The 12,188-nt window shown below is 34.5% G+C and overlaps 3 protein-coding genes across 3 annotated transcripts; 2 read left to right on the top strand and 1 right to left on the bottom strand.

Annotated features, from left to right (window-relative positions):
* Positions 1 to 4,989: 4,989 nt before the first annotated feature.
* Positions 4,990 to 9,045, top strand: GL2 (HD-ZIP IV family of homeobox-leucine zipper protein with lipid-binding START domain-containing protein). Its single transcript, XM_013000656.2, has 11 exons — positions 4,990 to 5,109; positions 5,257 to 5,501; positions 5,854 to 5,971; positions 6,233 to 6,433; positions 6,519 to 6,911; positions 6,981 to 7,082; positions 7,469 to 7,672; positions 7,768 to 7,942; positions 8,035 to 8,306; positions 8,384 to 8,470; positions 8,572 to 9,045. Exons 1-11 carry the CDS (start codon positions 5,056 to 5,058, stop codon positions 8,950 to 8,952), a joined length of 2,232 nt encoding a protein of 743 aa, XP_012856110.2. The 5' UTR covers positions 4,990 to 5,055; the 3' UTR covers positions 8,953 to 9,045.
* Positions 9,046 to 9,358: 313 nt separating this feature from the next.
* On the bottom strand, positions 9,359 to 10,060 carry RPS17 (ribosomal protein S17). Its single transcript, XM_013001128.2, has one exon. It carries the CDS (start codon positions 9,959 to 9,961, stop codon positions 9,488 to 9,490), a length of 474 nt encoding a protein of 157 aa, XP_012856582.2. The 5' UTR covers positions 9,962 to 10,060; the 3' UTR covers positions 9,359 to 9,487.
* A 707-nt stretch (positions 10,061 to 10,767) lies between these two features.
* On the top strand, positions 10,768 to 12,155 carry PSAH-1 (photosystem I subunit H-1). The gene is made up of 3 exons (XM_013000875.2): positions 10,768 to 11,011; positions 11,151 to 11,277; positions 11,822 to 12,155. The coding sequence occupies exons 1-3, from the start codon at positions 10,884 to 10,886 to the stop codon at positions 11,999 to 12,001; spliced, it is 435 nt and encodes a 144-aa protein (XP_012856329.1). The 5' UTR covers positions 10,768 to 10,883; the 3' UTR covers positions 12,002 to 12,155.
* Positions 12,156 to 12,188: the final 33 nt, after the last annotated feature.

The following is a 12,188-nucleotide window of genomic DNA, read 5'->3' on the forward strand; positions in this document are numbered from 1 at the left end:
TATACACACATATATATATTATATTTAATACAAAATGGTGAAAACTAGTACTACTTTTAATAAAAAATTATAAATATGTAATTATTTTTTATGCTTTTATTAATACCTTTAAAAAGTAATATGGGACGGCGTTTTGAAATCGTTAAGATATTAAATGTAATACATTATTAGAATGATTTGGATTAATTAATTTTTTTTTCCGGATGCTTGAAATATGATAAGATTATAATATTTACTATTTGAATTAAAATTTAACAATATAAACTTCGTTTTACAGTATTTTGTAAACTTAAATTTTTTTTTCAGGGCGCTGCCCCAAACCTCGGAAATTTTAACCCGCCCCTAACTTTTGATTATGGGTTCGCCCCTGTTAGAGACGTAAACCACACTGGACTAACCATCCGTGAGAAACTCGACATATCGAGTTTTTCGATGGGATTCGAAACTAGATCAATTAACACAACCTCACTTAATTATTCGAACCGCTAGGTCATCATTTGTGGAAACGTGCTCGTGTTTTTCGATATATAATATTGTTTGGTTGTAATATTATGGATCACTCACTAATATGTGTACGTAAATGTTGCACGTTTATCTAGACACACTGATCAGCTGAAAATGCCCTACATATATAAATTTGTCACAACTGATATCTAACTTCTACACTCGTTCAATTAATTAATTACATTTAATTAATATAAATTGCAATTTCATTAGCCATTTCAATTAAATTGAAGAAAAAAAAAATAATTAATTGAGATAATAAACGAGAGGAAAGGCAGTTGAAACAGTCAAAGGAGCTTGTGATCCAACTGTCAAACTCAACTGACATTTTTCTTTCATACATTAATTATAATTTTTGGGACCAATATTATTTTGTCTGACATATAAATACAATAACGTTTGACAGCTAGCTTAGACATTGTTGCTTATTGTGGGCTCTAAACCTTTTTTCCCTTAACTTTTTTCAACTACTCTCCTCGCTCGATTGTCGGAAAGCTTCTCAAGCGTCGGATTTTGGGACGACGAAGATAAATAAATAATACGATGATGCTATAAATAGATCACCTTAAATAAATGACACGATGATGCGTCGTAATTTACATCTTTTTCTCATTTATTTAGGGATATTATTTTCAAATTTTCTTCTTCCAATGACTCTCTGTCGGCTCGCTGCCTAAACCATCCGTCGTCTTTGGCTGTTCGGATGAGTTGGCGAGCTCGCTACCGTCATATCTCAAGGGCATCTTTTTAGCGAGTTTGTACTACATTTAAACATCTTTAAATTAATGCAATCGGAACTTGGGAAATTCTATTAAGTTAGCGAATTATTATATTATCGAGTATTAATTTATCGAGGTTCTACTGCAACAAACAATCTTCGGACCAACTTTGAAAAGGTCCACATATTGAGTCGGTGGGTCCAATAATGGCCCATACATTTTATCTTTATACTATTTAATAAGCCCAATGTGATGAGTTTAACCCAACTTTATTTGGAGTTTATATCTTTATTTTTTTTATTTGGAGTTTGGGATAATTACAGTTTTGGCCCCCCAAGTTTGCACGATTTTCACTTTTGGCCCCCTATTTACCGCCGTCAACAAAATACACACTAGTGTTGTCACATTTTTACACATTTGGTCCCTCCGTCTGTTTGACCGTCAAGAAGTAACGGTCAATTGTTGAATTAGGGCTAAATTTGGGATTTTTCATAGATAAAAATTGCACTCAGACCCCTGCATTCTTTTAAAATATTCTAAAAACCCCTAAAATTTTATTCAACCCTAATTTAACCCCAATTTCATCATTTAATCAATTTTAACAAACGACCCCGATTTTTACCAGCATTTCCGCTGACCGTTGGCCGACGTTTTTTTTTTCGGCATTGACTTTTTTATTTAATACGATTTTGACGCCGTTCACCTACATTGCATTCTAGGTTAACAATGTTGACTTTTTATATTTTTCTTGATTTTTTATGAACTTTTTTTCTTCTGACCTTTTTTTTCCTGATCAACACAATTACCGTAGAACACAATAATAATACTATATTAATATCTAGTATCATAATATTAAAATTACAAACTTCTAATAAAGTTTTTATCTAAAATTCCAGGGCCTAACTACAATTTAAAAAAAATTCTAAAATCCATAATTTGTTCCCCTCGATTTTTTCTTCGTGGAACCGCCAGTGCATCCCAAATTTCTTCCCAAAAAAATATGAAGAAGATGAATTAGGCATGTGCGGAGTAATTTGGAATGAGATAACCACTCTAGTACAACGGTTTTTGGGGCTAACACCGGCCGTTATTTTTATCTTCTTTTTTTGTCTTAAAAGTTTTATCTTATTGAGATGCGTTAACTTTTTCCTTTTTATGATACTTTTTTCTTGCCATTTATCAGCTTTGAGTTTTTTTTTAAATTATATTTTTCCATTACGCAACAAGTTAAATAAAAATAAAATAAAAATCAAGAGAAAGATATCAACGTTGTTAACCCGACATTCAACATCGGTCAATAGCAGCAAAAACAATCAATCGGAAAAAGAGTCAACCGAGTTAAAAAGAAAGCCAAGGTCGGATTACCCAATTTTGAAAAATCAGGGTCATTGGTTAATTGATGAAATTGGGGTTATAGATTATGGTTAGATAAAATTTTAGAGGTTTTTAGAATGTTTTTAAAGAATACAGGGGTCTTATTGCAAATTTCTCAAAGAAAAACCCCAAATTCAGCTGTTGACCATGACTACTTAAAGGTCAAACAGACGGAGAGACGAAATGTGTTAAAATGTGACAACATTAATGTGTATTTTGTTGACGGCGGTAAATGAAGGACCATAAATGAAATACGTGCAAACTTGGGGGACCAAAACTGTAATTATCCCTTTGGAGTTTATATATTTTCACTAAAATGAATTTTAATTTTCACCATTTTAATACCCTATTCATTTAATAACAATCAATCTCGGAACCACTACTTTTTTTTTTTACTACATTTGGTATAGTTCTTTTGTTTCATTTAATTTGATTATTACTTATAAAAGTTCATCGCACGTGCCAGCAATTTAAATATTCATCACACCATATTAATTCTGATGTCAAATATTAGGTATATATATACCTATCAAATTGTTTATATTTAAAATATAAAAATAGGCAGGCATAAAATAAAAATTTGTCTGATATGAATGAATGCAATGGGTATTGAACAACTGTATCCTGGTCGATTCAATTAAATAATTTGCGATTTGGAAACGATATTTTATGCTTTCAATTCCAAATATTTTGATTTTTTTTTAGTTTTCTGATTTTTTTCTTAGAATTCCGATTGGAATATTTACGAGATTTTGATTTTAGATCTGATTTTAATTTTTGAATTAAATACAAAAAAAAAAAATATTTTGTTTCCCTCCTAAATTACACTTCTAATATTAATATTAGTACATATCCTATATTATTTTAGGTGAATAAAAATATGGAATTTATAAATTGTGGAGAGACAAACTAAAAGATCTCGACTTTCGAAAAAGTTTTTTTTTTTTTTTTTATTTATGGAATTAATTTGGATGATTGCACAAATTAGATACCAGTTTTTATTTCCATCGCTATTAAATATTAATTCATTGATTTTAATTAGGGACAATTAGCTATAAGAAGTTTTAAAATAGTTTTTATTATATGCAAAATAAAATGAAAAATAAGCCTAAAAATGTACCTAAGCTCCATACATCTAACGGTCAACTTTGTACCTAAGGGCATCTCCATTCAACCGGTCAACTTTATCACATACTCACATTGATTGTTTCCTTTCTATATTTATTTATTTTTCTTTTTCATTTTTTTTGTTTTGTTTCTTCTGTTTATATTTTTATTCTATTTTACATTTTGATATTTTATTTTTCTTTACATTTTTCTAAATATAATTGTACTTGGAATCTCTTTGTTTAAAAAAATGCTTAAATTAGAAACATTTTTTTTAGTATTAAAATTGTCCACACAACTTATAACATAGTATTTTATATTAAAGTTTTACTTTATATAATTTATAAAATAAACTTAACTTATATTGAAAAGGTTTATATTAAACCTGCGACCTTATTATCTTTACAAATACAAAGTTTTATATTGTTGTACTTTTTTTTGAAGAACTATATTGTTGTATTAATTTATGTCTAATTTGTAACTTTTATTATTATTATTATTATTATTATTATTATTATTATTATTATTATTATTATTATTATTATTATTATTATTATTATTATTATTATTATTATTATTATTATTATTATTATTATTATTATTATTATTATGGGTAAATTACAAACACCCCTGAGGTATGGTCAAATTACAAAAACCCCCCTCTTGTTTGGATAATTACATCTACCCCCCTCAACTATGATTTTTTCTTAGACCTCCACCTCTATGGTGCCAAATTCAACATAGTCATCTAGATTCCGTGAAATGTGTTCTAGTTTGTACTCTTTTTGTGTAAAAAATACAGCTTCCGATGCACCACAAACTGATATATACAAACTAAAAATCACATATTATGATCATCTTGCTTCATAATGTAGAGTTTGAATGGGATAAAACGGGTACAAAAGTGATAATATTCCATATAATCTCGAAGATTCCACTAAATTTGATGAGTTGAGGGGGTGGTTGTAATTATCCAAACAAGAGGGGTGTTCTTGTAATTTGACCATACCTCAGGGGGGGTATTTGTAATTTACCCTTATTATTATTATACGGTGAGAGTGGTGATGGAAAAAAATAAAAAAAGGAACTTCATCGGTTGGACGAGAAGTAGATTGGGGTCGAGGGAGCCCAAGGGTACTTAGCCGCCCCCTCTCGACAGGAGATGCCATGAGCTCCACCCCCACCACTCATCTCCAACCCCTTCACTTTTATCTTCTTTTAAACCATAAATAAAACACATGTGCAATGTATGTGTACAGTATATATATATATATATATATATATATATATATATATATATATATATATATATATATATTAAAATAGAAATAAACAAAAGCAATTGATAGAAATGTCGAAACTTACGAGAGCTTTTCTTCCATCTCCAGCTCTCTCCCTCTCTCTTGTAAGCTGTAAACCCATCTTTTTTATTCATTAATTACAATTTCATATATATTAAATACTAATTAATTCATTTGCATGTGAAATTAAACTAATTAATTAATATAATAATTAACACGGTTAATTATTTTCTTCTGCGGTGTGTATGTAGGCTGGTATTTTCCAGGAGGGTAGATCAACGGCGGCGAGTGGGGAAGTTGAGACTGTGGAAATAAGCAGCGAGAATTCCGGCGCCGGTAAATACCGCTCCGACGAAGAAGAAGAGAAGCACATTATCGACGAATGTGGTGATGATGATGATGATGATAACTGCATTAATGGCGGCGGCGAGAAGAAGAAGAAGAAGAGAAAGAAATATCACAGGCACACACCAGAACAGATCACAGAAATGGAGGCGTATGTATTTTTTTATTTTATTTTTTTTATTTTATTTCCTGCTGTAAATATACGTATAAGTGTGTGTATCTATCTTCCCATATTTTTTTCCCTAATATAGAAACATCTGCTGCCTAAAATAAAAAAAATATCTGTTTTGTCATTACTCTATTTATAAATTTTAATATATGTGTATATATATATTTTTTTTCTTTTATTAGTTAATATGCCTTTTTTCCAATTGGAAGATTAATGGATGAACGACAAACTTTATAAATAATATTTTAAAATAAAATATTATATTTTGTGGGCACGTTTTTTTCTTTTTCTTTTTTTTTTTTTGAAAATTGAATTTAATAATATAAAATTACAGGTTGTTTAAGGAATCTCCACACCCAGATGAGAATCAAAGGCTACAGTTGAGCAAGCAATTAGGGCTTCATCCTAGGCAAGTTAAATTCTGGTTTCAAAATCGTCGCACCCAAATCAAGGTAATAAATCATTCCAATATTATTATTATTATTATTATTATTATTATTATTATTATTCAGAGAATTACTGTAAATTACAGTCACCCCAAAGGTAATGTCAAATTACGAAAACACCCCTCATATTTGGGTAATTACAGTCACCCCTCAACTATGGATCTTCTTACACGTTCACTCTTTTGTTGTCAAATTCAACGTAATCTTCTAGATTTCGTGGAATGTTCTTTAATTTGTACTCATTTTACCCCATCCGTTTTTATACAGGCTATTCAGGAGCGCCATGAAAACTCGGTACTGAAAACGGAAATGGACAAACTCCGTGACGAAAATAAGGTTTTGAGAGAAACCTTAAAATCCCCATCTTGTCCCAATTGTGGTTTCGCCACCACCTCCGGCAAAGAATCTATTACAGCCGCAACCGAAGAACAAAGACTCCGAGTCGAAAACGCCACCCTCAAAACCGAGGTCTATTAATTTTCGTAAAAATCCCATGTAATTTTCAAGAATGTTTGTATGCTCGTATTTCTGATACACATATACATACATCCAGGTCGAGAAACTGAGATCGATCATCGGAAAAAGCTCTCAGGGAACATCACCAAACACCTCTTCATGCTCACCACCTGGAAATATTAATGATCAAGAAAACCGAAGCTCGTTCGATTTCAACAGGGGCAACTTCGGATTGGAAAAATCGCGTATAAAAGATACCGTAAATAGTGCTTTAAATGAACTGATAAAAATGGCTACTCACAGAGAGCCATTGTGGGTCCCAAGCTACGAAACGGGACGAGAGATACTCAACTACGATGAATACACAAAGGAGTTTTGTAACGAGAATTATTATAACAAAATGCAGCCGAATAAATCTATAGAGGCGTCGAAAGATAGTGCGATTATCTTTGTTGATCTACTACTGCTAGTTCGGAGTTTTATGGATGCGGTAAAATCTATTTTTATTTTCCGCACATTTAATTTTTTTTCGTAGTTTACCTTTGAAATAAATATGCAGAATCGGTGGCAAGAATTGTTTCCTTGCTTGATCTCGAGTGCTTCAACGGTGGATGTTATCTGCAACGGAGAAGGTGAAAACGGAGACGGTGCGGTTCACTTGGTAAGATAGTTATATTGCAGTCTATATAATCTTATTCGTATTGTTATCTAGCATCTTCGATAAGGTTTCGATTCTTTTCGGAAGTAAAAGATGATTTCCGTTCTATTTTTGTTTTATAACAAGAAACTCAGAAATCGGACAAAGTCCCGACTGAGAAATAAAAAAGTTAGTCCAAAGTTGAAAATACTCGATCGGAATCGGTGGAGTTCGATATTTTTGTTTTTAAATACAATTTTCGGAAGTTTTGTTTCGAAAAAACGTAAACAGATTGTAAATCGAAATTCATACAATATTCCAGTTTCGATCCGAATATTTTTTCGAAGAACTAAAGAAATCGAGGTTCCAGAAAATACGAGTTTTATTCGGTTAACCTGTACTAAATACAGATGTTTGCGGAAATCCAAATGCTAACACCAATGGTGGCCACAAGAGAAATGTACTTCTTTCGACACTGCAAAAAAGTAAGTACCTATCAGTGGGCAATCGTCGACGTCTCAATTGACGAAGACAACATAGACGCCTCTTCTCAGAAATGCCGAAAACGCCCCTCTGGTTGCATAATCGAGGATAAATCCAACGGCCACTGTAAGGTTGTAATAATAACAGTTTAAAAGGTTCATAAATCATTGCTGTAAAAAAAATCAAGGAAAAAAAAAGTAGTCTAAGTTTCGTACATCTTTTTAAGGTGACGTGGGTGGAGCACATTGAAAGCCAGAAAATCCCGGTACATTCTCTGTATCGGTCAATAGTCAACACGGGCTTAGCTTTCGGTGCAAGGCACTGGATATGCACGCTGCAGCAGCAGTGCGAAAGGCTCGTTTTCCATGTGGCTACAAATGTCCCCGTTAAGGATTCGAGCGGTAATAAATATAATCAATTATAATCGAAACCATGATTTAAAGGACACAAACGAGGTTCGATTTTGAGATAATGCTTGTTATACCCGAAACAGGTGTAGATACACTTGCTGGGAGAAAAAGCATTCTGACACTGTCGCAACGAATGAGCTGGAGCTTCTGCAGAGCAATCGGAGGTTCTAGAAGAATCTTGTGGAAGAAGATTGTCAGCAAAACGGGAGATGACATAAGGGTGTCCCTTCGAAACAACCTTAACGAAGAAGGGGAGCCAATCGGTACAATCTTGTCTGCAGTTTCTTCCGTCTGGTTGCCTCTCTCTCATCATGCCCTCTTCGATTTCCTCCGAGACGAAAATCGAAGAAATGAGGTTAAATAATAAATAAAATAAATCTATATCAGTTTCAAGAAAATCTGTTTCTAAATATTTTCTTGAACGAATCACAGTGGGATATCATGTCGAACGGAAGCACGGTACATTCCACGGTAAACCTAGCGAAAGGGCAAGATCGAGGAAACGCAGTCACAGTCATGGTAAGTATATCGAATTTTCACCTATATAAAAAAAGTGAATTATGGGTTTTCCTAATATTACAATTCTTTAATTATTTTTTGAACTTTTTTTTTGTATTTAGGACATGAAAGGCGAAGAACAGAGCGTGTTGGTACTACAAGACAGTTGTACGAACGCATACGAGTCGATGGTGGTGTACGCACCTGTGGACATCAAAGGCATGCAGTCGGTGATGACAGGCTGTGACTCCAGCAAGATTCCTGTTTTGCCCTCGGGTTTCGCGATTATTTCCGACGGGATCGAATCCAGGCCGTTCGTATTCACTTCCACTAGGCAGGATGAGAAGAGCACGGACGGAGGATCTTTGCTCACTGTCGCGTTTCAAATACTGATTAGCAACGCTACATCAGCTGAACTTTCCATGGATTCTGTAGACTCGGTAAACACATTAATATCTTGCACGTTACAGAACATAAAACACAGTTTGCACTGCGAAGACTGATACCATTTTTCATTTATCTGTCTCGTTTAATTTCCAAGATACGATTTAATCAAGAGACGATTAACACAACCTTACGTAATTCCACCAAGATAAGAACTCGTTTTTTTTGTTACTGTACAAAGCGACTAACCTAACATCAAATAAGTGCTCAATTTGTTCGATCAACCATGGTTATCGTACCAACAAAACGAGGCCATAAAATCTTTAGCCAACTTCGAGCATCTTCTAAAGAAACTCGAACCTCGCTCGGAAACAAACTCACAACAACACATTAACAACTAGACCGAGGGATTGTAGTATCTCGAATTCTCGACAAACGAACCTTCGAATAATGCAAATCTAAATATTTTTAACAACATGCTAACAATGCCATTAAAAAGCAAAAATTAAACATACAGCATTTTCATTTTTCGCAGAATTAACTTCATAAATCGGAACTAAATGTAATAATCATTACAATTAATAACAAAAAGAAAGAAACATAAACAACACTAGAAAAAAAAAAAAAAAAAAAACTCTTCCTCCTTTTATTTCTTCAAACCTCCGACTCCAAAGGAATACCGAGCTCCCCCTCCGCCGCGGCGGCGGCGGCGGCGACTTCCTCCTTGGACTTGTTGCGGTTCCGGGCCGGAGCCGGCACGGCCAAGAAAGTCTTGTTCTTGCTGATGGGGCGGCCCTTTTCGAGCTGGACGAAGTCACCAACTTTGAACTGGTTCAACGGGTCGTGGGCCTGGTACTTCTTCTTCTTCCTCACGCGGCGCTTGTATTTGGGGTGAGGGGCGAGGCGGACGACCTCCACCGCCACCGTCTTGTCGTTGGTGGAGCAGACGACCCGCCCTTGCAGCGTCCGCATTGCCCTGATCACTGGGAGGCTGACGGAGGACGGCGCCGCCGCGGCGGCGGCGGATGAGGTGCTGGGTTTGAAGATGTGGGCGGCGCCGCCATGGAGGAATGGGGTGGAGAGGGATAGGGATTTGAATTGGAGGATTGGGGGAGAAGTGAGGAGCATTTTTTTTTGGGGTGGATAGAATTCAACACAGGTGAAGCGATGAGGAAGAGGGGTTTTTCTATTCTCTGCTCATGGATAAAATCGCGTTTTCTAAACGCGCTTTTATCGAAAGATACTTTAAAGTGGTAAATATTTGGGTAAATTACAATCACCCCCTTGAGGTAAGGCCAATTAAGAAAAATATCCTCATGTTTTTGTAATTACAACTACCCTCAACTATGAATCTTCTTACACGTCCACGTTTATGGTGTTAAATTCAACATAATCCTTCTAGATTCCGTGAAATGTTCTCTAGTTTCTACTCGTTTTATGCAAAAATGTAGAATCTAATGCACCACAATCTGCTATTTACAAGCCAAAACACACATATTATGATCATCTTGCTTGAGAATATTCCATAAAATCTAGAAGATTCCACTAAATTTGACACCGTAAGAATGAGCGTGTAAGAAAATTCATAGTTAAGGGGTGATTATAATTACCCAAACATTGGGGGTCTTTTCGTAATTTGATACTTACCATAGGAGTGGTCGAAACTTATCCAAAATAGGGTAGTTTTCAAAATAAAAATAAAAAAAGAAGTTTAGTGTATATGTTTTTACTGAAGAAAATAATTTATTCTTAATATTTTTTTCTCACTAAATATACTTTATTTATTTAACTTAATATTGAAACATATTTATAAAAAAAAACAAAAAAAAAAAAAGAAGAATATCCCATAGGGATAGGCTTATCCAGCTCATCCACGTGGCACCTCTAAAACGAGATCCTAATATTTCCTCAAAAGAAATCAAGATTTCCACGTGGCAAACCTACAACCAATCAACATGCAATCAAAATTGCTAAAGAAGAATCAAAGTTCGTTAATTTTTTCAGTTTGGTCCTCACAGAATTGATCAGAGATACAGTTTGTACCAAAAACATGGCTTCTCTTGCAACCTTTGCATCCGCCAAGCCCACCGCCGTCAACGGCCTCGCCGGAAGTTCCCTCGCCGGAACTAAGCTCATTGTCAAGCCTTCTCGAGTTAGCTTCAAGCCCACTAACTACAGGTAACTTTTCATTTTTTGTCCATTAAATTACAACCGCCGCCTACGGTAAGGTTTATTTGCAAAAAAGTCCCTTTTTTTCTATAATTACATCCGCTCCTACAATTTTTTGGTTTTTTTACATTAACACCCTTTTGTGTAGGAGTGGTGCTGTGGTGGCAAAGTATGGTGACAAGAGTGTGTACTTTGACTTGGAGGACATCGGCAACACCACCGGTCAATGGGATTTGTACGGTTCCGATGCACCCTCACCGTACAACCCACTTCAGGTATATATAATTCTTGTTAATTACTTCTTTACCCTCTACCGTTTGTAGTTAATTTTGTATCGAACGATGTTTTGTGGTCGAAAAAGGGATGTTGCATACGTGATTTTGATAATTTTCGAGTCTGAATTTGATAAAATTCGAATATGGAATTTGTAGTTCTTTGAGTTAGTTTTTTAGTCCAACTTGAATCACCAAGATTGAATTTCCGTTGGGAAAGATATGCATGAAATGAATCGATGAACACTGCTCAAAACTTTGATTTTTTGAGTTATCTGAAACACAAAATGTAACTCATTCATGCATATATTTGTCACCCCGACGTACAGTCTAGTACTGATTCAAGTTGAATTAGAAAGTTAGTTCAAAAGACTATAGTTTTCGGGTTCTAAACTTTGCCAAATCAGCCTAGAAATTTGTTAAAATCATGTCCGAGATCAAAACAATATTAGTAAAATTGAAACGACATTTACCATTTCAGGTCGATAAATCATGTTTTTTTTTAAATTTGGTTTGTTCACAATTTCCATTTTTATTTTATTTGCAGAGCAAATTCTTTGAAACATTTGCTGCACCATTCACAAAGAGAGGTCTATTGCTCAAATTCTTGATAATAGGAGGTGGGGCCACCCTTGCCTACGTCAGCTCCCAAGCAACGGGAGACGTTTTGCCGATCGTGAGGGGCCCACAGCTCCCACCCAAGCTCGGCCCGCGTGGCAAAATCTAGATTCCTTGGGATCTAGAACATTCCACTCCGATCCCATTGGTTGTTGTTGTTCGACGTTTTGATATTTCGACACCTTTTGTAAGTAAAATTCAAAGCCTACTACTTTGTGACACTACTGTTAAATCATTTATGATATCTTTCAGTTAGATGTTTATTTTCGATCGACTCTTCGTTGAAACATATTTAA

This window comes from Erythranthe guttata, chromosome 9 (assembly GCF_056151865.1).
Source record: "Erythranthe guttata isolate IM_541 chromosome 9, IM_541, whole genome shotgun sequence".
Lineage (NCBI taxonomy): Eukaryota > Viridiplantae > Streptophyta > Magnoliopsida > Lamiales > Phrymaceae > Erythranthe > Erythranthe guttata.

Coding starts and splice junctions, on each gene's coding strand:
- GL2 (XM_013000656.2), top strand. CDS start 5,056: ATGTCGAAACTTACGAGAGCTTTTCTTCCATCTCCAGCTCTCTCCCTC. Junction 6,912..6,980: donor TTCGGAGTTTTATGGATGCG/GTAAAATCTATT, acceptor ATAAATATGCAG/AATCGGTGGCAAGAATTGTT. Junction 7,943..8,034: donor CCCCGTTAAGGATTCGAGCG/GTAATAAATATA, acceptor TACCCGAAACAG/GTGTAGATACACTTGCTGGG.
- RPS17 (XM_013001128.2), bottom strand. CDS start 9,961: ATGCTCCTCACTTCTCCCCCAATCCTCCAATTCAAATCCCTATCCCTC.
- PSAH-1 (XM_013000875.2), top strand. CDS start 10,884: ATGGCTTCTCTTGCAACCTTTGCATCCGCCAAGCCCACCGCCGTCAAC. Junction 11,012..11,150: donor TTCAAGCCCACTAACTACAG/GTAACTTTTCAT, acceptor CCTTTTGTGTAG/GAGTGGTGCTGTGGTGGCAA. Junction 11,278..11,821: donor CACCGTACAACCCACTTCAG/GTATATATAATT, acceptor TTTTATTTGCAG/AGCAAATTCTTTGAAACATT.